Source organism: Urocampus carinirostris, chromosome 15 (assembly GCF_059441175.1).
Source record: "Urocampus carinirostris isolate Australia breed hairy pipefish chromosome 15, RoL_Ucar_1.0, whole genome shotgun sequence".
Classification (NCBI taxonomy): domain Eukaryota; kingdom Metazoa; phylum Chordata; class Actinopteri; order Syngnathiformes; family Syngnathidae; genus Urocampus; species Urocampus carinirostris.
The window spans coordinates 21796157-21822789 of record NC_142363.1 but is presented as its reverse complement, the minus strand read 5'-3'; the positions used below and the strand labels follow the sequence as shown (position 1 = coordinate 21822789).

General features: G+C 38.3%; 1 protein-coding gene across 1 annotated transcript in view; it reads right to left on the bottom strand.

Annotated features, from left to right (window-relative positions):
- Positions 1–26067, bottom strand: part of LOC148351833 (latent-transforming growth factor beta-binding protein 2-like) — a 151868-nt gene extending 125801 nt beyond the window's left edge. The window contains exons 1-3 of the mRNA XM_088353965.1: positions 25556–26067; positions 16659–16732; positions 1315–1576 (exon numbers count right to left, since the gene is read on the bottom strand). Coding sequence (XP_088210091.1) covers positions 1315–1576; positions 16659–16732; positions 25556–25842 — 623 coding nt within the window. The 5' untranslated portion in view covers positions 25843–26067. The remainder of the gene's footprint in view (positions 1–1314; positions 1577–16658; positions 16733–25555) is intronic.
- Between the last annotated feature and the right edge of the window lie 566 nt (positions 26068–26633).

The following is a 26633-nucleotide window of genomic DNA, read 5'->3' as shown; positions in this document are numbered from 1 at the left end:
AAAAATTTCGACCCCCATTAAGGACCACCCTAATGCCCAGCTGAGTTCAAAGAGCCCTAATATGTTTTTACACCATGCATATCTACTTTTATCTTGCTTTTAACAAAGCTGTTCGAGGAGCAGAACACATTAGGTGGGAGGAAAGAGGGGTGGAGGGGTATTGGACAGTGACTTTATGCCAATCACTGCAGTTTTTTAATAGAGTAGCATGAAAATGTTGAAAGAAAATGCCTGTTTCAAGTTCAGTTCAATAGCCAACCCAAGCCTCAAAACGGATGAAAAAAGAAGAGTTTATTGGAGCGCATCTAAGAAATACACATACTTGCACATGCATCAAAAGGAGCTTCAGATACTGCTATGATGACACAAGCCAAAAGATGGCATCAGCGAGTAAAAAAGTTCCAAATTCCGTACAGCACATTTGAATGTGTATTAGCACTAATGTCCGATTAATCGAGAGTTGGAGTTTTATTATATTTTTCATAGATTTCATTGTTCCATTTTAAGTATGTTTTTGTTTAATTTTACAATAATTTTATTTTATTTGTAACGCAAAATAAAACAATTTTTTTATTTTGGTTATTACGGTTATTATTAGTATGTTATTGATTTTTTAAATGTCATTAAAGTAAAAATAATCAATGTAATTAGCTCAATCAATCAACTGACAATTGGAATATTAATAAATATAATGTTGAAATATAGGACAAAAGAGAAAATGTATTAAATAACTTACTGTCAATGTTGCAATTTTTTTTTCAGAAGTCGAGGTTTTTCTATTACTTCTCAAGCATTTTAATGTTTTTTTACATACATTTTTACCCTTTTTTATAATGTCATGTACCTAGTGGCTTGCCATTCAGGGGGACACACAACCGCCTTTTTCCCCCAAACCACCAGTCACAGTGATTATCTTTTACAGCACATCTGGCTAAGTTATTTTGTTGTTTTTAAGCGTTTGCCTTCATTTTTGCCAGTATTATTTTTTTTAAACTCAATTTGCATTCCTTGTGTGGACTATCTGTACCTTTGATCAAGATTCCGACTTTAAAATAGTTATTAATTCAGATTACAACAACAGTACATTTTTGAAAGCTATTCTATTTCTCGAGTGAGATGGCATTCATAGCAGCGAGCTTGAACCCGAACGGTGAGCTTAGGATCCCTGAAACAGGTCACTCAAGAAAGTCACGGTGATTTTCTGCAACATGATATATTTGAGTCTTTATCCTAGCATTTTTTTCTAGGACAAAAAATGAATAAATTAAATTAAAAATTAAATAAAAATAAAAATAGAACAGCTGCATCACTTACGCCGGTTGCCTGGTGGTCGCAGGTCGGGCTGTTTGGACCTTGGTGCTATCAACGGCCTGCCTTTCAACAGGCTTTCTCCGTGGTTGGTCTCTCTGGAAAGGGTTGATGCCCGGCTGCACACGCCTCAGTGAACCTCTGTCGTGGATGTACACCTGCTCGGGGGCCACCTCTTCGCAGCGGGGCCCCTGGAAACCTGAGCGGCACACGCAGGTATGCGGCCGGCTGCAGGAGCCGCGGTTCTGGCAGGGGGGCTGGCAGTCGGCTAAAGAGAAAACACAGATGGAGTTCAAGTTCTCAGCGGGTCGTTTTAGAATGATTTTTTTTCCCCAATTGTACTAAGAATCAGTAGTAGAAATGTCTCCTTGTATTATCTTTGCTAGTGCTCATTGAAAAAGTGTTCAATCAAGATCCAACTAGTTCAATTTCTGGACTTTTTTTTTCCGTTTTATAAAGAAAACTAGTATCGGAAATGCTGTGATTTTCAATTTCTCAAGTTTCTATGTTATTACCTACTTATCCAGGTTGTATCCAAGTTAAATTTCTTTAATCAAAATGCATGATCGTGACTGAGGAAATTTAAACAAAAGTGTTTAAATGGATCGTGGCAATCTCAAATGAAATTAAATGTGCTCCCATCTGATTCGGACACTATAAAATATGGAATAAAGTCTGATAAAATAAGAATTGTCTTTATCCTCATTGAACATAGTTAAGATTGTTTACGAAATTAGACATGGGACTCCTGGATAAACATTTAATAAAGACCTAAAAGAGAAAAATAAGATACCAAAGATGTCAAGATAGGTAATAATTACAAGGTAGTGCTTGGATACTGGCCAACATTGAAAATGCATCGTGACAATAGTGTAATGAAAAATAGTGCAATAACATTTAGCAGCAAAAGAAATCCAAGATGAGTTGATAAATAGGATATGAATATCTAAACATAGGCAAGATACATATTTTTGTTTATGTTGGGGAAACTGTCTCTGAGCCAGTTAGTCCTTGTTCTTAGCCCTAAAAATTTAAGGGACCTTTAGCTCCGAGCAGTACGTCAAAGAGATGGTGATGAGAGAAAAACCTTTATAATCTTTTGGGGCTATGATCTCAAGAAATCTTATGTCTGCCAACACAACTGCAGTTCGAATTGAGAGATAGATCAATAGATCTAAAAATACCCCAGAAGTTATGAGTGTCAATTAAAGAAAAATAGAAAAGCTCCATCTGAAAAGGATAACAGTGCCCTGCTCAATATTTCCTGAATAAAATATCGTCAAATACTCTGTGCGGAGGTCATGTCACGGTCATGGAAGAATAATTATGTCAGTACGCCAACCCACTTCCACATCTTTCCGTCCCACTAGCGATACTTCAAGCCCCTAAAGCTCGGCGGCATGCCACTTAAGTAAACCGCCTCTCCATCTTGTGACACATTGGTTTTTAATAGAGGATTCTTTAAGGGATTTATGACGTTGTCCTTTTAACAGTAAATCAGGCCACAAAGCAAAGAGCAGCACTTCTGTCAACACGGCTATGGAATGCTATCGACACAGACGCCGTGGACACTGACAGATTGCAGGCCGAAACACTAGCACAGCTCCCGGAATTGAGAAAAGGCCAGTTGCCTCTTTCTTACCATTTACTGTACAGTTCTCAGATTCCATTGCCTTTCTTTAAGTTTCTTTTTCACACTAGGGAGCATCCTTTCAGGAGGTTTTTTTTAGCCTTCATAAATGTTTTTCAATGTCAATACACTGGGAAAGAGAAACAAAAGACTGTGTTGAGGTTGTTTTTTTTAACCATAAATGGTAATCGAACGACCAGCTCATTATGTGCAGTCATGGTGTGATGTGACAACAAAGGGTAACAAAAGTAGGATTAAATATCACACTCCCTCGAGTTTTGCGGTGAAGCCGAACGAATTTACTTAAACATTTGACAACTATTGGGAAATGTCGGACTGTTTTGCTGATGAATTTTACGCCCAGCGGAAATGGGGTGGTGCAGCTCAATTGCGGTAATGGGAATTTTCCATCACCGTGTAAAGTGGGAATGTCCTGACTTTTGGGCGATGTCTGGTAAGGTGGTCAATACATCATCAGGCTTGTATGGTCTGGCTGTGTGCCACTATTTGGTCTTGTTCTGTTGAAGCTCAAATTTAAGAACATAGACTTTTAGTGCAGGAAAAAGGGTTCGATTTTCCCTTTTGGAATCACAAAACCGTCTTTTTGGGTGGCTCTATTTTGAAATCTGAGCCTATTCATAGAGAAAACGTCGTCTCTAAAATTTGCTCTTTGGCAATAGCATAGTATATAAAATATTCCCATTTACTTCCTATTTAAGATTGCCACAATCGAAGATATAATTTGCTTCAGGTTATGTGGTACTCAAGTAAAAATCATACTTGTTGATGTACATTTTCACTGTCAGACCAGCTAAAATCAGACAACCTTGTTGAAATAGGTTATTGATGTTTATAGCTGTCAGTAGAACTAGATAAAGATTGATCTTCAAGCAGCTACAACAGTCAATGGCACTGAATGAGTTATTGAGGCACCGTAGAATTCGGACTATACGCAGCAACTTTCTTCCCCCAGACCCTCCTCATGGAAAAGGTCTCAATTAAAAGCTAACTACCATATTGGGAATAATTTTTACAAGTCTGTTTAATTGTAAACAAAAATAATGTGACAAAACGAACGGATTAGAAGAAGAGACACCCAACGGAGCCGAAATGTTTACGGCAGATTCCTTTTTAATTGTCGGCATTATGGAGTGTTTTGGAGTAAATATTTTACGCCGTTAGATTCTATGGATTGTTCTTGATTAACACAGCCATTTTTGCAGACATTCAAAGACGGCCAAAGGACATAATAGTGAGTTACCTTGGGTTTATTGTTTTCAGGTATCTTGTTTCAGACTGATTGGGATGTTTCTCTGATGGGTATATTTTGAAAAGGTTTAAGCTTTCCAATAATATGTGGCATGAAATATTTCAGGGACTGGTGACATCGTAAAAACACGTATTTGTTTATCAAAAGTTCGGCGGCACACCAGCAGGCTGTTGGAACGTTGAGGGGTTAAAGTACTGTATATTATTAAAACTCTTTCTGCGTACTGTTTTTCTCTGTTAATATCTCATGTTTCAATGTGGGCAAATGCGGCTAATAGTCAGGTGCGACAAAATGTACAAAATGTTTTTGCTTAAAAAGGTACTAGGTGCAGCTTCTAATCAGGTGCGCCTTATCGTCCAAATTTTACTGTATTTAGCTTTTTTATGTGTGGGACATTTGAAGATGTTCAAATATTACTGGAAAACAAAATTTGCCTGAACAAGACATGCTAATACTAATGTTTGTGTGTGTCTTCAGTGATGTGTGAAAAGGCCATTCTTCCAGTAAAAACATTGTCACAGAGCCTCCAACAAAGACGTTGGTGTGGACAGGTCAGTTACATGCACCCCACATGAAGTCTCCTGGAGGGCCTTTGCAGCCTGTCTTCAGTCGACCCTGCCTCTGGCCTGGTGAGCACATTGTCGCGGTAATTGCTGTCGTGCAGATTTGCCTTGCACATCATTAAAACTAATTGCCTCACATTCCATCCATTTCACAAATATGAGCAGCGATTATTACTTTGAGACCGTAATAAAACCAGAATCTGCCGGAAATAAAAGAGAAAAATGGAAAACATTCCAGGCATTGCCACTTTGGCCCTAATTATTAGGAAGAATGAGTGGACAAGTTTTGCAAGCTTGTTGCCAAAATCCGGTCTTGTGAAAAGACGATTAAGATTGTTGTTGGCAAATCCAGAGACCCTAAACAAACATGCTGATGCGACCGATCAGCAATAAAACACAGAATAATATGGGCCTAGCATTTTCTCTTGAGCTTTACTACCACATTTCTTTGTCGTAATTAGATACTTCTCCTCCAGTCCTATGTTATCCACATGTTGACAAACCAAAGCTATGTTAATGGGACAGTATGTAATATTTAGTGCCTCCTAGTGGTCGAATGAAAATGTTCTTTCAGTAAAAAGAAATATATTGATTTGGATACTAGGCAATAATACATGAACCATAATACCAATGTTAATTTTCATTGAAAAAATCATAGGTCGAGAAATTTGAGTTTCTTCTAAAAATCTGCAAATCTGACCCAGTCAAGTCAAGTCAAGTCATTTTTATTTGTATAGCCCTAAATCACGAAGAGTCTCAAAGGGCTTCACAGATTGTTACACTATATTACACAAACTATTTTCAACCGACAAGAGGAGTAGGTTATTCGTATGCAATGGAGTAAAAGTGAGTTTTAAGTTTAGATTTAAACATTTCCACTGAGGTTGCAGATCGAATCTCAGGGGGAAGAGCATCAACAAGTCTGACTTTTACTCAAGTACCACAGAACCTGAAGCAAAGTATATCTTTGAATGTGGCATTTTTAAATAGGATATTTGATATACTCTGATGTTTCCTTCTGTCAAAGAGTATATTTTCGAGAGTTTTTCCTATAAACTGGTTCAGATTTTAAAATAGAGTGACCCAAGTTTCAGAGGACATCTTGCTCTTGTGCTGGAAAGCTGACAACAATGGCCAGGTACAGTTGAGAAAAGCATGATGCCATTTGTCCACCTGAAATTTACGCAGTGCCCTTCGCTTGCACCAGACAACACAGTACCAAGTAGACCACTATGAGGCACAAAATTTTAAATACTGTTTCCTTCAAGATGTTTTCAGTGCTACAGTAGAATGCCTAAAGCAATGTCAAGGGGATTTGATTTGATCTGACCGCCATAATTTTAAAAGTAGAGATGGATGGATGGACGGATGGATGGATGTTGCTAGTAGCTGTGTAAAAAGGACAGGTGTTAACTCACACAAATTAGCAAAGTCCGGAAAGATACTACTAATATCTGGACAATTGGAGAAAAACAGATTCAGTGACCTTCGTTATTATTACAAGCAAAACTCCAAACCCAAAGTTAAGTTGAACTTTTGACTTTGAAGGTGTAAATTGTTCAGGGCAATTTATAGTTCCAACAAAAACTCTATCCCGAGCTCCAACGAAAACCCTAACTCTGGTTTCAACTAAAACCCTAACCCTAGTTTCAGCCAAAACTCTAACATTCACCAAACACCAACCCGGGCAATTTTAGCCCCAACCAAAACCCTGACGCTAACCCTCGCTGCATCCAAAACAATGAAACAAAACGATGAATCCAACTAATGGTAGCTTGAACCCTTAACCTCGAGAGTGGATAAAACCAACAACTATGAGTGTGAATGGCACATATCTTTCCAGTTAATGTACCAAAAATGTGAACTGGTCAAAGAATGCTTAGCTCCAATCAAAACCCTCACCCTAGCTCCAACCAAAACCCTGACCCAAACCCTAAATCCAAACAAAAACCCTAACTGTAATTTCAACCATAACATTTTCATTGCATGTTAAGTCTGTAAAAAACGGCTGAAGAAACTTAAGTAAAAACGTTTTGTATTTTATTAAATTTCCGGGTAATTGAGCATTAGAGATAGTTAAAATATTTAATAATAAAAAATGTTTTGCTGGTCATTTCGTTTAAAAGAATGGATATATTCTACCATGTCTGGCTAAAACTGCACATATTTTTTCTTTCAATAAATTCGAGGAGTAAAAATGTTTCTCGATTTGTGTCGCAGATAGTAATTGGGGGGTTTGTGGGTTCTGGAGTCAGACCAGATGAGAACCACTGATCTAATTCTAAATAATCTCACTCTCTTGTTCTATAAGGGTTTTAGTTTATTTTTAAAATGTAGCTCTTTATCAAGTATTATTCCGAGCTCTTTGTGTTCTTTGACCTCGCAAATTCGTATGTTGTTCATGTGGATTTGAATCTCATGATTCTATATTTTTTTCCTGAATTGTATGTATTTGGTAAACCCCGTTTGAAGATTGATAACAAAGGCAAATCATAGCTGTATAGAAAGTAGTTTGGATTTTGACCACAAACAACCGTTGCAGCAGCACGGCGGCGCAGTGGTTAGCGCATGTGCGGCACAGTTCATGTCTTGGGAACCTCCTGTGTGGGTTCAAATCCAGCTCCAGACTTCCTGTGCGGAGTTTGTATGTTCTCCCCGTGCTTGCGTGGGTTTCCTTCGGGCACTCCGGTTTCCTCCCACATTCCAAAAATAAGCATTGAATTGTCCGGTCCAAATTGTCCCTAGGTGTGAATGAGCGAGTGTGTGAATGAGCGGGTGAGTTGTCTGTCCCCGTGTGCCCTGCGATTGGCTGGCAACCAGTTCAGTGTGTCCCTTGCCCACTGCCCGATGATTTCTGGGATGGGCTCCAGCCCCCCCGCGACACTACTGAGGATAAGCGGTGTAGCTAATGAGATGAGATGAGACAACCGTTGCACGAAACCGTACCAGACGAGCATCATTTCTGAGTGTAGATTGCCCTACGCAAAGGGTGTCCAAACTTTTTTGAAAGCGGGCCAGATTTGGTTAGCTCAAAATGCGTGCGGGTCAACTATTCAGCCTTTAATAAGTTCACCCTCTGTGAAAGGTCTGCAGAGCTTGGCGATCAGCGCTGCGACCCTGTAGATTGCCTTAGTAGCACTTTAATTTGACTCACGGGTTCTCAAGAAAAAGCGCTATTGTACAGTTAAAGCAGCTTCTGGTTGCTTCACCATTTACAACATTCGTTTCCAGTTAGCTTTTTGTAGTCAGCCTGTTTCATCTGAAAGTGGCTCTTGATATTATATTCGTTAAAAACAGCCACATTCTTTTGGCAAATTAGGCATAAGCAGTTGTTTTCTAATTCTCTGAAATTTCAACTTGTCCTGAAAGTCAACTTTATCTCGTCCATCTGCAGTACCCATGCCGGAAACGGGGTGGGCTAAAATTCTCACAGAAAGCCAAGGGCAAGGTGTCCAAAAGGCTACTGCCATCATCTTGCAAATTGGTGATTTGGTTTTTTGTACCAATTTATTTAGAATAGAATCGAATAGAATAGAATATACCTTTATTGTCATTGTTACAACATGGGATATATTGTGACAACGAAATTGGACGTGCCACTCCAGTATTTCATACTGCGGTCAAGATTACTGGCGGGCCACATATTAATTTTATGGAAGAGGCAGCGGGCCAGTAAAAATTTGATCACGGGCCATATATGGCCCTCAGGCCAGACTTTGGACATGGCTGCCTTACACTATAAATCAGCTAAGCTAGACTACATCACCTGCTGTGACCCTGAACAAAATCAGTGCTTGAAGAAAATAGGATGGATGAACCTCTAGTGATGAGAACCACCAGGAAAATCGTGTGAGGACTTACCAAAGACCCTGATGGGTTTGTAAAGCAAGTCACTTGAAGTGTAATAATAAGCAAACAAGTTTTAATCAACATATTGAGCACCGTAAATAATAACTTGGCTAATAATAAGAGAATTTATCTTTTCTGCTGCATGTAACTTCCACATGGTTGCCAGTCCAATGGTATCACCAGATACCTGCTAGAACCTGTCACTGACTGGAAGCAAAACTGCATTGACTATAAAACTTCATCTTTCTAATGCAAACCAGACGTGAGCATGACCAATGATCATGTATTTGCTCCTTGCAGTAAATCTTACGCGGGTTATTTTTCAGCAGATTATAGTGCCTCTGTCACATACTCTACGCATTTATGAATCAAGTGTTTTTGTCTTATACAGGAGCTAGAGCTTTTAATTCTCCATAGTACGCTTAGCTCATAGGGGGATTTTGTTAGCCTACAGTTGACCCATGACTCTGTGTGCGTTCCTTTCAGCTATGCTAGGCTTATATTCTCGCGTTTAACGTCTAACGAGCCCCATGCCGGGCCAGTCTGAGAAACATTTGGGTGAATGTGCCAGGGACTTGTAAAGCTGACTCAAACAAAATCCACAACTTTAAATTATCCAGAAGGACCGAATAACCAGCTGTTTCCATATGGTCAAGTGGGAACGTGCTTTAGTGGAACCGACCTACACCCACCCACTACCTGTTGCAGCTTTAGAAGGCATGTGGCTTTAGTTCTCTTTTATTTTAGTGTTTTTAGGCTGTCTACATTTCTTTAAGCTCCATGATGTCATGAATGTCCTATAACAGCCACAAAAAATGACAGATCTTCAAGCACAGAGAGTGTTAACTGGATTCAGGGTAGTCGACTATCTGAAGAGCAGTCATTCCACCTCACCACCAAAACAGACTTTGAAGACTACAGTCTCAATAGTTTCAGGGTCTGAGGTTTTAGACAATGAGTAAAACATAAGGTCGAGGACAATTAGCAACTCAACCGCACATAGAAAGAGGTTTCCAGTAGGTATTTGTGGAGGAATTTTAATGTCAGGGGTCTTTTATAATTCACATAAAAGCAAAACATAAAAACATTTTTTAACTGTTTCACCCTTAATAAATTTACCACCCATTAAATGTAGACTTAAAACACATGGCCGTAAAATCTTTATTAAGTCATCATTTTTTGCAGAAAAAAAGGTAACAATGGCTTGCAGAATAAAAAGAACATTCTAAAATATTCCCCTAAAAATGATTGAACAAATAAGTAGCTGACCGTAAAATCAGCATAGATGCACACAATACTGAAAAGTATTACTATGGTCACTTAACAAATTATAATTGTAAATACTTAATTGTGTGAAGGATCGTTCCGACTTGGGGTGCCTGCTTTGTTTAGCGAAGGAGTTAGCAAATACTGTATGAGCAAATGACATAAAAAACACAGAAAACAAAAAAATAGTGCATACGTAATTTATTCCAAAGTGCCCCTTTGTTGGAGGCATGTATGTGTCTCAGGTGGGTGTCTACCATATGTATTAGTGTATACCCACACTTGTGTATAACACGCAACCCTAAGTATTGATTAAATATCGGTATAAAATTTTGTTTCACTTTTTCTCACCTCAAACTAAGCCTTGTAAGTGACAAACATTGTTGAATGTGTGCGGCCATGAATAATATATCATTTATTGAAAACGTAGACTATGAACACAAAACCAACATAAAATTTACAATGTATTTATTTAACGTCCTTCAAGGTCCGATTCATCATCAAATAAATAAAAAATTTGTTTCCCTTGTCGTACTTTTTTGTATTTATTTATATCCAGCTTTATGTTTCCCTCATGTTCTAACATGCATCTATTGTACCGTGAATAAAAATAGTGTGATAATGAGATAAAATACAATGCCTTTTCAGATTTGGTCTAGGTGTTAGGATTCAGCGCTCTTTGCACAACAACCTCTGTTCGATCCCCATTGTATCCATTGTCAAGTCAAGTCACATTTATTTTTATAGCACTTAATCACAAGATGTCTCAAAGGACTGCACAGGATTACAATTACACCATCGCCTGATCTAAAACCAACATGCGGGCAAGGAAAAACTCCAAACCTCAGCATGAGGAAAAAAGAAACCTATAGAAGGGGTCTCACAAGTGGTAATCCCCATTCCAGGATGACCAGGGTGCAAAAGATTTAGCATTGGGTAACAGTATACAAAACATAGTGAACATCAATAAAAGAAAACACAAGGTAATGTTGAAATTTTTCAAGTGCATGACCACAACACTCAAGCCTGTAAAATAGTCCCAAAAAATCCATTGTTTTGTGATTTGGTCAGAGATATTATTTGAGCTATAGATAAGGTAATAAACAGTACTAGAGTAAAACCACATGCATACACATACTTAAAGGTAAAAAAACAAAAAGAAACAAGGTGCGTTATACAGGAATAAACATGATAATTGCAATGGTTGTCTATTACTGAGAATTATTGTAAGTGATGGTTCTTACTCCAGTCTGCTATGTAAGATGAGTAAATAACAGGATCCGATCCGTCGTTGGTCCAGACATTGAGTAACACCTCCTTTTCACCTTCAATTATGACAGTTATTAGAGAACCACGTGGCTACAAACAGAAACCCAGCTTGAGTGGCGAAAGCAGCAATCCTAATTCTGAGGTAGTGAGAACAGGTTGTCCGGTTAAAAATTTAATCATAGCTTTTGGGAACGATGGCTTGCGTATGGATTACAGGGTCTGTCTAATGGCTCATAACTCTGTACAAGGTTGGACAGGGGAGTGTGAACTAAAAACCTTGCAAACCCCCCAGTCCAACACATATAAAAGCAAGGGGGGATTTGTAGCTGTCTACACGCAGCCTAATTCTACCCTCTGTTCAGTAAACTCACAAGTTAAAAGGCATTTTAAAACTGCTTCCTGTTCTTGTAAAACAGACGGATGCCACTCATCTGTAAAGACCATTTTTAAACGTTTTCAAAAACAACCTTCTTTCATAATTGCCAAGTTAGTTTTGCGGAAGATCACTTCAGTTCATATTTTTGTATGGGAAGATTTTAGTCCCACAACTTAAATATACCTAAAAAGTCTAACATCACATTCCACACATTGTAATATGAAATTAACAATGGAGAACTATGTGAGAAATATCCGAAACTCAAATTAAAAAGCAAAACTGGGACTCAACCGGATGTTTACAGTCTTTATGAAACTGACAACAGACATCACATCTGGCACTAAAGTGGAATCCCCCCCCCCAAAAAAGAGGGGACAATAAAGACCAAATAAGTTTGTAGAGGTCAAAACAGACCGACAAATTATGTGCAGAGGCCTAACTAGTAAAAGCAGAGACCATGATCAAGGTAAAATACGAATATGGGTTTAACTAATCTCAAATAGTCATTGTCTGCTCATATAAAAGTATTTAAAGGTAAGGTGCCTGCTTAAAAAGTTGAAATTTAAATATTTTCTCTATTGAGTGCCCAACTAAAGTCAACGAGCCCTTATACTTTATTTTCCATTGTGCCAATCAGCTTATATCTTACTTTTATCAGAGCTGTTCGGGAGCGGAAATCATTAGGTTCAAGGAAGGGGCGATAGGGAAGTGCCGTCATCCTGGTCAACACAGGATTTTTCTTTTCTATTTGTCAGTGGAGCATAAAAATGGTGAGAGTAAGAAAAGGCCTGCTTCTAGCCAAGTCTACACGCATATCCAAACCCCCAAAAAGTATGAAAAAAAAACAGTTCATCCGAGTGCATCTAAGAAATGCATGTGCTTGCACGTGCATCATGAACAAGCTGCTCAAGGCTGCGATCATGACTTTAATCCAGGCGATGGCGGCAGAGAGTAACAAAGTTTTAAATCCTGCGGCCTACCTTAAAGTAAACTTTCATAAAAATGTTGCTAATTTGTGCACACTCTTGCTAACTAACAAATCACATAAAAAAACAATTTGACTGGTAACTTCATAATGTAGGCTACATTCTGAAGTAATTGCATCATTTTGTTTAATTCTGGTGCACTTTCTCACACCCTGCAGCTGGACACCATATAGTTAATTGTGTGAATGTACACAAACAACATTTAACAGTGCAGTTCAAATGTCATACTCTATAAATTTTCACCAATCAAGCAAATAGAAAAAATGGTGCAATAGATGCATGATTGTAAGTGATGAGTCCATCCATTTGAGACTACAAGAAAGGGATAATATTTTTGGATCTTGCAATCGAGGAGGCTGAAATGATGGTTTGTTTCTTTTAGGATTTTTTGATGTGTTTTTAAAAGGTTAGAAAACATTCACAGATGCATTGACGTCCTTGATACTTAAACAGCTGTTTCACACATGTTCCAGACAACAACGAGCATGTCCTGTTGCTTTCAAAATTCCAAAGTGAAGTTGAGAAATGGCAATTGTGTGTTATGATACTTGTTTAATTATGTAACTAATCAGAGCCAAACAACTTGGAACATCACAACTTTGACAACTAATTAGCATATTAACAGGCCAGGCTCAAAAGGTTTCAGGAAATTCATTTCTAAATCTTGTTTTTTGTCTGCTCAAAAAATGTTGGTAAGGGATGCCTATTTATATTTGTGATATCGGGAAAAAATCTATAATTACGAATTGATCTACAAGATCTAACGAAGTATTAGCCCACAGAGACCCAAAACATGTCAGCAACTCAACTCTTATCTAAATTCCTCTGTTAAGTAGCTTGTGGTTTTGTAAACTGATTATTGTGGGCATTCCTTACTTTTCAAACAACTGCAGAACTTGCTCAATGTCTCACTACCATATAATATGGTTGATATAGACAATATTTCCCCAGCAAATTCGCTAAATTTTTACAGGTTTGTATGGAGTCATCCAGCTGCAGATAACTGAGGCAGAACAACCGCTGTGCTATGACTGGGTGAGGAGGCAAAAATATAGCTGCCAGAGCTCTCGAACAAAGCTGCAGATGTGCATAAAGTGCCAGTGGGGAATTCTATACAGTAAGTCCTTCTGACACAAGACAAGATGTTACATTAATCTAGTCACGAACGCTTTGTGGTGTAACAATTCAGTTTACCAGAAGCCTACAGTAGAAGTTCAATAATAAAAGCTACGCACTTTAATTCTGAGCTAACACTACTTTTTGGTTTTGATTTTACCGGATCTTTACAATGTCATTGTAAATATATACGGAAATAAATTCACAGGTAACAATATTAAGTATTTTATTTTGTGTGAGTTTGTGTTTATATTTTTCATACGCTTAAAAAAAAAAATTTACGGCTCTTGCCAGAAAAGTGCTCATTTTAAGTTTCATTTTCATTCATATTTTTTGAAATTAGAAATATTAACTGCCATGTGTCATATCAAATATTTATTTCTAATTGTATGATTTTCTTTGGTTTTTGTTTAATCGAAAACGAAGTTTTAAAATATAGCAAAAATGAAAAATGGTACATGAAACAGTCAACATTTTCTAACAGTTGTGTAAAATATTAAAAGTGGTGTTTTTATGTGAACAATGTATATGTAATTTGTGTATTATATTTTTTAATGTATTGACATGGGTCAGTTGAACAAGGACAATACAGATTGGATAAAAAACAGTATTAGCGCATTACCACTCTTCCACCATACTGGAGAGAAAATATAGCAAAAATACTACATTTCTCCCATCTAAAGGATCACTAGACTCATTGTACAGTACTGTCATCACGTTTGAATTTAACAGTATCCAATATGAAGCTATTCCCTCGGACAGCTTACTCCATCAAAGTAAGGATGTAGTAGTTATTATCACAGGAAATTGGCAAAACCATATTAAAATATCACTCAAGTAAGACGGAAGCGGCATAACAAACAACAGAAAAAGGAAACTAAACAGGCCCTGTATATGTTCTCTTGTATTCGGTTTATACCGGTGGGGAACAATCAGCTCCCTTTCAAAAATCAAGGACTCCGTGTACCTATATAAATTTTGATAGTGACTTGTAATTCCCATACTGAACAACGAGATTTAATCACTGGACAAAAAGCTCCACGCTGACAAAGACTATTCAAGAAACTTAAGTGACGTGAAGGTGGACTCCCCAGACAAAAAGTAGTCCAATTTCTGTCATATATTTGCTCTGAGCTCAATCAACTTTAACAATGAGGTACTGTTGAGAAGCTGTAACACACGACACCCAATCCGGTAAGCAAAACCTAAATTTGACACTTAATATCAGACATTACTTCAATGTCTGTAGAGGGAATTTCCTAGACATAGTTTAGCCCTTGATTTGTTTTTATATTCCTGTCCCCAGCCAACAATTGCCCTCCCTCTCGCCAGAGTTAGAAGGGTTCTCATGCTGCCAATGCCTAATTGAGCAGGCAACTTGTGCAAAGACATTTGGAAGAACACCCTCTTTTTCTCTCCATGCAATTCTTTTTGGGGCCCCTTCAAGCCCAGGGACCAAAGTGTTGGCACCAAGTTGGCTGGAAGAGTTTCACCTTGCTGATGATAGTCTTGCCTCCAGCTACGGTCAAGTTAAAATGGTCCCAAGCTGTGGCTTTCTGGCAGAATAAAAGTACACTTTAATTTAGACAACTGGAGCCTGATGTTAAATGTAATTAACACTTCCTTAAGTGTGCCTTTAGCAGGGACTTGGGGGGGATAAAATGTAAGAAGGAAGGAAGTGGATTGAATTATGAGGTTGCTAAAGCCAATCAGTCTGTTGCGTAATCTGCTTGCTGATCTATGTGTGTGTGAGAGGGAAAGTGGTAAACAAGTAAGTTAACAAAAACATGAGCGTGGGCTTTATAAACCAAACGAATAGTTAAAATGTAAAAAAGAGCTGTTTTGACACTCCCGGACAAAGAATGGCAGATATAAACTTGAAGGGTACCGGTGTTTGTTTTCCAAGTGAATATTTTACATTTATTAGACACATTTAAATTCAGTTCACGATGCTAATACGTAAGCTAATTAATGCTAACTCGTGTTTTTCATTTTCATGTGTTTGCATTAAACGGGCCAGGTCGGCTTTTCAAAAATGACATATTCAAATAACAATAAACTGCTTCAGCACAAATGAGAATAAAAGCATAACTCCTGTAATATGCTAATAAATTAGCTGTCCAAATGCAAACCATCCGTCAATTATGCTAATGACTTGATTACATTCCAATAAACTGCTCATTGCCTTTATCAACAATTCAAATGGACAGCACACAAGAACATGTTGACAGATCATGATTATTTTTTACAAGAGACACAATGATATTATAACATTTAAAAACGCCTCACATACAAAACGAATTATATGGTCATCTAAATTGCCCGTGTCGTAATAGTAATTCTATAAAAACATTGCATGATGAATGTGACCGGGGGAGAGTGATTTTTTTTTTTCTCTTCCGATACCCAAACTTTGAGAAATCATCGTTAATAATACTCAAGTTTGAAGAGGAAATTTTCATTTATGTCAAAATAAGTAAATACATGCATGAAATTTATATATATATATATATATATATATATATATATATATATATATATACATATATATATATATATTTACATACATACATATTATTCAATATCTTTGAAACCTAAAATCATATTTTATCCTTAATATATATTAATTTATTGGTAATTTACTATTTACTATTCCTATTCTTATTTAAGTGGCACCAAATAAAAAACAGACTGGCATCTGCAGTGATGCCTGTATCAGTACTCACCCATCCCTAAATGTGACCATCAGGGTAATAACAAGAACATTTTCACAGACCAATTGAAATTGACAGGACAGACATTAGAAGCTTTTACCAACATTATTTGTCTATCTGTTGGCAAAGGCTTGCAAACATTTTTCTGCAGAGAATTTCAACTCACGGGAAACAAATGGAATGAAGAATCAATGTGAAGAAAACTAGAAAGACTGTACCAAAAATACTGTCTTTTCAATTAAAATGGAACCAAACATAAATTGAACCCAGAGCAAAATAAATCAAACTTAATATGTTGAAAGCAGGCTTACGTTTGATGCAGCGATTGGTTCCTGGCGCCACAGCCCAACCAGAGCAGCACTGTTGACCGCCGCATACGTTTGGCCTAGACGGATGGAGAAATCCAAAACAAAAACGTGGTAAGACAAGATAGAAGTCACAGTGCGCTAACAACACACATGTTTACCTGTCCTTTGAATGATAAAAACAGTGGAGTTTAATTTTTCGGCTTCAGGTCTTTTTTAAGTGGGTGTGTGATGCACATACGTCAAAGTCAAGGCACCAAAAAGGTGTTTTTTTGTTTACCCCTAAGAGGACCTTGATTATTATTGTATAATGTACCTGTATCTCTCTCGCCCTTAAATTATTTGGCCATTTACTTCCGGGTTCAATTTTCTGTCCTCACAGCTGGGGTGACTTGTCTTGATTTCCCCTTGGCTTTTCCTCCTATTACAAATTATTCTTTCCCCTTTATTAGTACTCTGTCCCCTTGGTTCCTTATTAGTACGTTGTCGTCCTTGTCACATCCCAAGCACCTTTGTCTCAGTTCTTTGTTCTTCCGGAGTACCGAATACTTGCTTGGCCTTCTGGATCTCGAGTGCCGCATGATGAACTCTTGGTGCCTTTGCTGCTTGGGTTTACTAGAACACTGACCTTTTGCCTGCCTCTTGGATCACGATTGTTGCCCCTAGGATCCTAGATGCTGTTACCTCGCTACTTGACTTTCCGTAGACCGAACCCTGCCCGAATCAGAAACCACGGGTTGCTGCATTTCTGCACTGCTCTTCCGCAACACCCCGAGTGGGTTAATGAAAAACATCAGGCATCATCATTGCGTATTTTCTTTTTACGGTACGTTACCTCTCCTTGACGTTTATTTGCTTATAGTTGAGTGAATGATAGAAAATTACTATAATTTTTCCTTTAATATGATTTTAGCCCACATTTGCTCAAATACAAAACTACATACAGGCTGCTGATGGTGCCTGAATAATATCGGCTTCTTTTGTTTGATGTTCAGGTAATGGTGATTTTTAATACAAGGATATTTGTCTTTTGTGCTGGTTGAAAATTCAGGATTACTGACAAAAACGAACAAAAGTATTGCTTTATTTATCTGATCTAAAAGGAATATATTTCTTAGCTTTTCAGTAGGTTCAACTAGTTTACTAGAGTAAATGTGATATTTCCAATTTGTCAACAGCCGATCTATCCTGCCCTCAACTTGTAGCTTACATTTTTATTCGGCCCTTCCATCCATTTGACTTGACACCCTTGGGTAAATGAAACGACACCTGTGAGTATGCTCAAGAGCAAAATCAGGCGATGGTCTGGGAAATTATCTGTGCGTGGATTCCTTTTACCATTATGCGAGAGTACATAGTGAAAACAAAACTTATTTGAACTTTGCAGGGATTATGCGAGACATACGGGACTTGAAATTCACCCATCCTCCTCAATAAATCATTGAACAAATTAGTTACGACACAAATTTTTATTTAAGAACCAGAACAAAAAAATTTAACAAGAATCTCATAATCGTTAATCATTGCTTGCTGTTGTCTTTTTGTTTTTTTATGAAATAGCACTAGTAGGCTTTGAGCTGGGAATGACATGAGCCGTTATCTATCACAGGATATTGCCATAAATCCACCACTGATCAATGAAGATTTAAGAAAATGGGATGCAGATTGACTTCTCAACTCGCTTGGATTTCACTCATTAAGCTTTGCGTGTTACACCGAGGCGCCATGAGATAACGTAGTCGTTAGGTCTTTTGGCAGGCTCCGCGTTGACATAAATCAAACGTGCCAAAGTCATCAGTCTGCACGCACTAATTCCATCATCTGATCTACTCACGAAACCAACACTTTGATACCGCAGGTCGCGATTAGGACGATAAATCAGCTTGTGCTAACACCTTGTCGTTTGTTTACTAGAAGTGTGTAAAAAAGTAGGAGTCATGTTTCAGCTGCACAGAACAGGAGTTGTGAGTCATGGTGAAAGTGAAAAAAGATGCTGCAGGGAAGAAGCTAAGCGAAGATTTGTCGTAAAAGAACAATCGAGTTCAGTAATTCAGAATGAATCCACACGGTAGCATCACGATTCGTTTGTTACCTGCCTAAAATCATTCATCGCCCCGAAGTATGAATACTTTGGCCATACTTTATATGTACAGTAATCCTTTATTTATCGTAGAGGTTTCAAAAACACAACAGTAGCTTGAGTTTACTGTCATCGCGTTGTATAGTCTGATATTCATGACTTATGATTTCTGAGTGGGGAGGGCCTGATTTTCGGAAATGGGTTTTCGGAAACAATCTGATTAGTTTAGGAAAATTATACTCACAAGGGAGTATTCCATTTTAAGGAGCAATGCAAGGACAACATCATATTGAAAATCGATATAGTTTATGTACTTAACTTTATAAAGTAAATAAAATACAATCTGTCAACTTCACTCACAATACTCAATAAAGTAATGTAGTTTTTCTCCAAAATTGTGTTCAACATATGTTTTTACTTTAGTTGGTCTCATCAAGCATGAACAGAAAAGATGTATGTATAAATACAATAGAATCAGAAAATAATTATCAACTCAGAGGCCTTGCGCTAGAGAAGGGTTTTTCAATACATTAATTGGAATCTACTGGTAGATCGCAGAGGTAGTATCAGTTGATCACAGCAAAGTGTATTCAGTGTTAAGCATTTGTTGGGACACGTTGTCTTCTAGTGGTCAAATGCAGTATGTCAGCAGTACAATGTTATTAATTTTTGGGAATAGCATCATTGGAAATTAATATTGGACATACATAAAAGACTGACTTGAATTGAGAGACAGTGTTGAATATTGTATTTTATTTTCATTGAACATGTTTGTTTTGTTTAGGCGTGCATTGTGAAATACTGTTAGTATTCAATTACACAAAGAGTTTTTTTAATGCTGGACGGCCCTTGAATTTTTGTTATTATTCACCATTTGCAAGTGTCGTCATGTTGCCTTCTCTAACAGAATGAGAACCATGACGGATGACAGGAGGCACTTGAGCGCCCGGCAATTGAAAGCCAGTTGAGTTGAGACAAATACAAATAACCACTACTTTTTACGATGGTGATTCATTCCTGTGCGGTGGCCAAGCCTCTAAGCCCGATTTGGAATTGTATCCTTTTTGATGAAGGCAGAAAACTGCAATGTTCATCTGCAGTTAAACGGAGAGACTGGTGTTGTGCTGAGGCACAACACTGGCAGGCTGGCAGCCCTCAAGTATATCCAGGATTTGCAGCAAACGTTTTTTAAGGTACGTTTGAGGTATTTCCAGGCAATTTTATGTTAAGTAGGTCACGTCAAAGACACTCAATATAATGAGTTAGCTCGTGCTAAATCACTACGTTAGTGTCGTTTCTTACTACGTTAATGGGCTACTTTTATTGTGATTAACCAGGGATTCAAAACCGTAATCTTCCGAATATCACATGTATTGAAAACCGTTATGTGCTCGACCATAAAGCTTATTACTTCGAAATGAACTGCATAATTACCAGCGATAAAATCAGACGAGAAAACGCTATTTCGCCAAAATAAATATTTTGAACATGCTCATAACTGATTTCTATACAAGGTGCAAATGCTTAGTGCTTTACTGTTCTGTTATATTCCCCCCAAAATTAGATACAAAGTCATTTTAGTACCGTTTGCACTAAGGGGGACATTCCATCCTGGTCGTCCTGGAAGTGGGGTAACCACTTGTGAGGCCCCTTCTCAAGGTTTATTTTTTCCTCACGCTGAGGTTTTGAGTTTTTCCTTGCCCGCATGTTGGTTTAAGATCAGGTAATGGTGTAATTGTAATCCTGTGCAGTCCTTTGAGACATTTTTGTGATTAAGGGCTATAAATAAACGTGACTTGACTTGACTTGAGCGCGGTTTTGGCACAACATCGATAAAACTGGTAAACATCCGGACTTTTATAGACATTTAGTTTTGCACCGGTGTATGGAGATACTACATTTACAATATAGTGGACCAGACTTGACAATTTCTTTGGATGTGCGAATATGTCAGGAGGAAGACTGTATGGCTCGTTAGCTAGTATTCCTAATGCTATCCTCAGTTTCTCTAAAGAGCTCCTTTTATGCTTTCAGACAAGGTGATCCACTTCATTTGACAGCTGCGCAATATTCGTTTGACTAGTCATTGCCAATGGTGTTGAAAAGCATAGCTGTATTTTGTTGTTGTCTAAGGTTTACTGGCCTTCGTTTTTTTAAATTAGCTGTATTAAAAAACGTCCTGAAGAGGATCTTTTCATTGTCCGCAATTCACGAGCAGCCACTCAAATCCGCCTCTGATCATTATGTAAACACCCCCCCAAAGACCACCCCCAAACCCCTTGCATCTGTGAGTATCAAGCTTTGTCTGTTCAGAACAAACAAAATTGGATGCAACAAAAGTTCAATAGACAAAAAGAAAAGAGATTTCATATGGAAACAAGCCATCTTTCTGCTGGGCAGCTTGACGGACACACAACAAGAAAAGGAACAGACTTGTTGGACAAAACAGGTGGTACTGATCGCCCGCCTGATTTTTTTTTCTTTGCAAATGTTCACCAGGCGGGCCAAGCCACAACAACACATGGTCACAAGAAGGGGGACACACATACTGAGGCGGTCTTTAGACAAATATTGGAAACATTGAAGACACTACACTAGGAAGTTCTGAGCACTGCTTTGTGGACTGGATGTGCATTCTGTGCTTTTTATTTTAATAATCACAGCTGATAAGTCATATCCTGCCGTGGCTCTCAACTCATGACAAAAACGTATAAATATGTTTTCAGAATCATTGTCCCTGAGTGCTAAAACGTAAAAAATAGTTTTTCTTGTTTTAGTTTATGAAACTGAAAAAGGGTTTGGCGCAACTCATCCGTAAAGATCAATGGGAATGATTTCAGTATGATACAATAAATCGCCGTTAAATAGCAGGAGTTACTTTGATCACACATCAAAGAAGCCCCCACTTCGTAGTCTTTCTTCCTTTTTTCAGCCAATGAGTCTGTAGGCAGACCCACAAGGCGCGAGAAATAGTTAAGAATTGTTGCAAAAGTTGCGAGTTTAAATACTAGCAGTTAAACCTTCAACAGAGTTTATTACGTTTAGAAATAGATGACGAAGTCCCATTGTCATTGTCTGGGCAGAGAGGGAGGACTTTTCTTACATGTCTGCAGGAACGTGATCGCCATGGTGACCGACATTGTGTGATCACTTCACCGGGGAGTATATACACCGTTAATGCATCAGTTTAGTGCTCTTGCAATGAAGAGATGACATTGTGTTTATGGAAAGCATTGTTCAGATACTGGAGGTATCACTAATGCAAAAAATGCAAAAAAAAGGAGGTGAAAGTTCTGCTTGAAATGCATCTTTCACAAAAAGCTGTTTTTTCTAAGAAGTTTACTTGGAAACGAGTCTTTTCAGGAAACAATGTTGAACTGTTTTTTTACTAAACAACGGTAAAAGCTAGAAACAGACTTTTTTCCTCTAATGAAACATGACCGTTCGAGCTTCCTTTTGACAAGCCCTAGGTCGATATAGAACTAATTTTTCTGTAGACCTTCAAAAATGAGTCAGAATGAAAAATTAGCTGGCACTGGTTCTTCCAATTTGAGAAAAACGTCTAGAATTGAATGAAGTAGTAAAGTAGTGTTCTTTCACTTTAATCAACAAGTGCAAATAGTACGATGCAATACTGTCTGAATTTAAATTGAATAATGGAGAATTCTTGTGGAAAAATATGTTAAAGCTCGTGAATGAGGGCTTCACTAAGCAGTGCTGCAGCACTGATGAGGTCTGGGAAAATTTGTTGATGTGGTGGCTCAGTGTTTTGGAGGGGAGTAGGGAGGCTGTGTTTGTGTTTGCAGATGTGTCCATGTAGCATACACTACACCCAGAAGAGTGTATGTAAACACTTGCCCACATTGGTTGTGGTCAGGGGTACTCACTTTCTCTACACCCCTACAGTCCTGGCTTTGTTTTCAAAATGAAACAGTTCATACCACATTACATGGCACCCATATAAACCAATAAACATATTCCGAAAACTTGATATTTTATACTCAATGCGCCGGACAACTTGACACAAATCTATAAGTGTCAAGGTAAAAAGCATCGTAAATATGAAATGTCAGCCCTAAATATTGAATCTACAAAATGTCATTGGAAACAGAAAGGACTTTACAGTCAGAATATTCACTTTTTCATCCATATTTTGACTTAATATGTATCAAATTTAAATCAATTTGGTTAAATAATTTTTCAACAAAGTCGAATAATTCTGATTTTAAAGTTTGACCGATTCAGAATCCTTACTTTAATGTAAAAAAAATTCTCACTTTGAAGTCAGAATGATCAGAAAACATTCAGATGACAATGACTCAATAATGACAGACTCAAAATAGACAGTGTGTATTATTTAGTGCCTACTAGGAGTAAAAAAAAAACTTGCATTCCTTTAATAAATATTTTGATTTAAATAATAGACAAAAATACATGAACTATCAGATAAACATGCTTTTCGAGAAATTTGCATTTATTTTACTCAAGCATAATGGTCTGACGTTGCCGGGCTTGGCATTGCCAGGTTTTCTACTTGGGCGAGGTAGTTGGTGCTGTGGTTGTTAAAAAAATGTCAGGGAGCCACTAGAAATAGCCAAAAAGTTGCATGCAGTTCCAAAAACGCTTGTATATGAAAGTAGATGTTTATCGATTTCAATGGCATTTATTGGGGATGTTTTGACATGAAACCTAGCTAAAGACACTCTCAGAGCCCTATTGTACAACTTTGTACATTTTCACAAAAATCGGTTCGGCCGTTTTGGAGCCTATAAGTCACATACAACACAAATCTTTAACTGGGATTTATAAAAGAGTTTATAGTTGGATACATTTAGATTAGATTTAGATAACACCAGCCTCACCTAGAGGAAGCTGACATAATTTTTTTTGCCATAATGCTTTTTAAAGTACCCAACAACATTGCAAAATGCTGGGCAAGAATGAGAAGAATGGTGCAGATTGGTGGCTTTGAGTCCCTGTAGTTTGTTTTCCTCGTTGTGCTTTTTCAGCACTTATTTTTAGTTGCACTACACAATACAGCTACATGTAGTGGTCAAGTACATACGATGGACGTAACCAGCCTGTTTTCAACCCAAGCACGGTAAAAAATTATAGCATTTTGAAACTCTCTTTTCCTTAATAAAAAAAAGTAAGATTCCTAGCATCACTTTCACACCCTCTCCTCTTTTACTCCGCTAGTGTCACTTGCAACAAAGCAGCGGAGTCTGTGGAGGCTCTAACCGGAATTATAAGGTGTTGAATAGAATGCGTCATTATCTAAAAAATTCCACGCTTCTTCATCTTTATGTGTACTGTGTGTATATGTGTGTGTACTCTATTAGAAATAAATGAGTAAAAAATGGGCACGGCGTAGTAATAGTGTTTCTGCTAACCACAAAGTGTCATTTGATGTTCCAATACCTGTCAACCTCCATGCCCGTACAAACTGTCGTATTTTCCCGTACAAAATACAAAATAATCTTACACCATATTTTTTTTTCGGAATGATGCATGATGGGAAATCCCCAGGTGGCAGACGCATGCGCACAGTAGCATCAAACCGCTCGCTTCGTTTACAACGAAAAAAATGATACAGAGATAGAGGCTACCGCGGCGAACTCGTTAGACTTGATTGATTTGCCGTTTCGTGATAATCGGTGTTTACCGGCTGGTACCCATAATTGACAAATTTGCGTTTTTCCGTACAGATTTTCTTAAAACGTCTTAAAATGCATAATTAACGTACTTTGTATTGCAAAAACATACAGGTTGACAGGTTTGTGTTCACAAATGGGAAGTGACACTCCTGAACAGTGTTGAATCACTTTAAGTGAAATTATGTTTTTTAACCAGAAAAACACTGAGTGCTCAGCACCCCCAAAGCTCTGAACCTACAATCGCCCCTGATACACACTGTCCCTTTGAAATACTGACTTCGTCCGAATTCTAATACAGAAATTCTCCTTAATCCCCTTTCATAAATTTCTAATAATCGAACACACAGGTGTCAAACAGGCAGCCCGCGGGCCAGATCAGGCCCGCTAAGGGATTGAATCCGGCCCGCAAGACAACACTCAGAGAAAAACAAGCTGCAGGTTGAAATATGTCAACTTGATGTTGCCAAAGCGAGGTGCCTCTCACAAAGACACTGTACTTGTATTTATTTATTTCTCTCTCTCTCTCCCTCTCTCTCTCTTTTCCACCCCTTTTCTCCCACTCTCTGTCTCTTTCTCTTCCTTTGTTGCTCTTTGTCTCTTTCTCTCTCTGTGTCTTTTTAACTTCATTTCCTCTAACTTTCTTTTTTCCTTTTCTCTTTCTCTCTTCCTACCCTTTGTGCTTTCTTTTCTCTTTTCTCTCCTTGTGTCTTTCTATTTCTCTTTGGATTTTTTTCTTCCTCTCCCTTTCTTTCCCCCCCTCTCACGACTTCTCTTTTTATCTCTTGTTTCTCACGCTCTCTCCATCTCTCCCTTTTTCTTTCTTTGTCCCACCCTCTCTCCTTTTCCCTCCCTCTTTCTCTTATTTCTTTATCTCTCTTTTTATTTCTCTTTAATCTACTGGTCCGGCCCCCGACAGAATGTTTGTTCTATCGTGTGGCCCCCGAGTTAAAATGAGTTTGACATCCCTGATCTAACACAAACACCAAACAAACTGAAATATATATAAATAACGCACTGTAGCTAACTAGAAGCCCGTGAAAGTTTACATTACCACTTGCTAAATCTGGTAGGATACAGCTTAATGAGATTGATCATTATTAAATTGTTTATGAACATATTAAGAATATCTTATGATTTATGGTTGGCTAAGTGGCTCTCCTACTTACCCGACAAGGCGCCTGGCGTTAGCCGCGCTGGACTTGCCGCTCTGCCGGCGGTTGACTTTGGTCCTGAGCTGGGAAGGGGTCACGCCGCGGGGGTGCCGCTCGACTGCCCTTAACAGAAGATCGCCATCGCCCCTGGCGACGAGCGTCTCCGGGAAGCTCCTTTCGCCACCTTCCGTCTGCGCGGCACCTGGAGCACTTTTCCTCCCACCTGTTGAGGTGAAGCTCTCACCTACGTGAACCAGAACTACAGCTAAAATCACCACAGCGGCCAAGCCGGAAGACTCCATTTTGTTTACAAAATAACAGCTCCAAAAAAGTTGAAATTGGAAGTTATAAATACAAAAAAATAAAATAAAAATAGGTCTTCAACTCTTCTTCTCAAGTTCACTTAAACAACATTCTCTCGCTTCTATATTGACACCGCATTGTGTTTATAAAATTCCGATAAAACAATATTAAAACTTTTCTCTGGCATCAAACATATTCCGTCCAAAAAAGAGCAGCGAGCTTCTGAGGCTGAGTCCCTAATGTGAGTGAGGGAAGCGGAGAAGGGAGACCATGTGCTTATGCGTGCGCGTCCGCGTCATGTACGTGCGCGCGTGTGAGTGTGTGTGTGCGGGGCCTCCGTGAATATCAGCACCTCCTCGCTTCAAGAGTCAGTAGAAAGAAACGGTCCCTTGTCTGCGGGATTGTTAATTCCACTTAATGCTACTGCTATTGGCCGTCAAATGACGTCATGTTACGCTCGTGATTTAATCATAAATCATGTTAGCGCGAGTAAACACTAACTATCAGTGCTAGTTTGAGCTCAAAATGTATGCTATTCCTCTAATTGTGTGATAATAAACCCTCTGTGTCAGGACCAGAACGAAGACAGGACCTTGAGTTTGTTTCTCTTAGTTTTATTTGGAAGAAGGGAAAGGATAGTACACACGATCCGTAGATCGCTGGTCGCAGGGGGGGGGGGGGGGGGGGGGGGCAGGTTGCTGAAGGATTTTATACATTGGACCATAAAGGATTTTATACGATTGAATACAAATTGGGCAGCACGGCGACGCAGTGATTAGCGCTTGTGCGG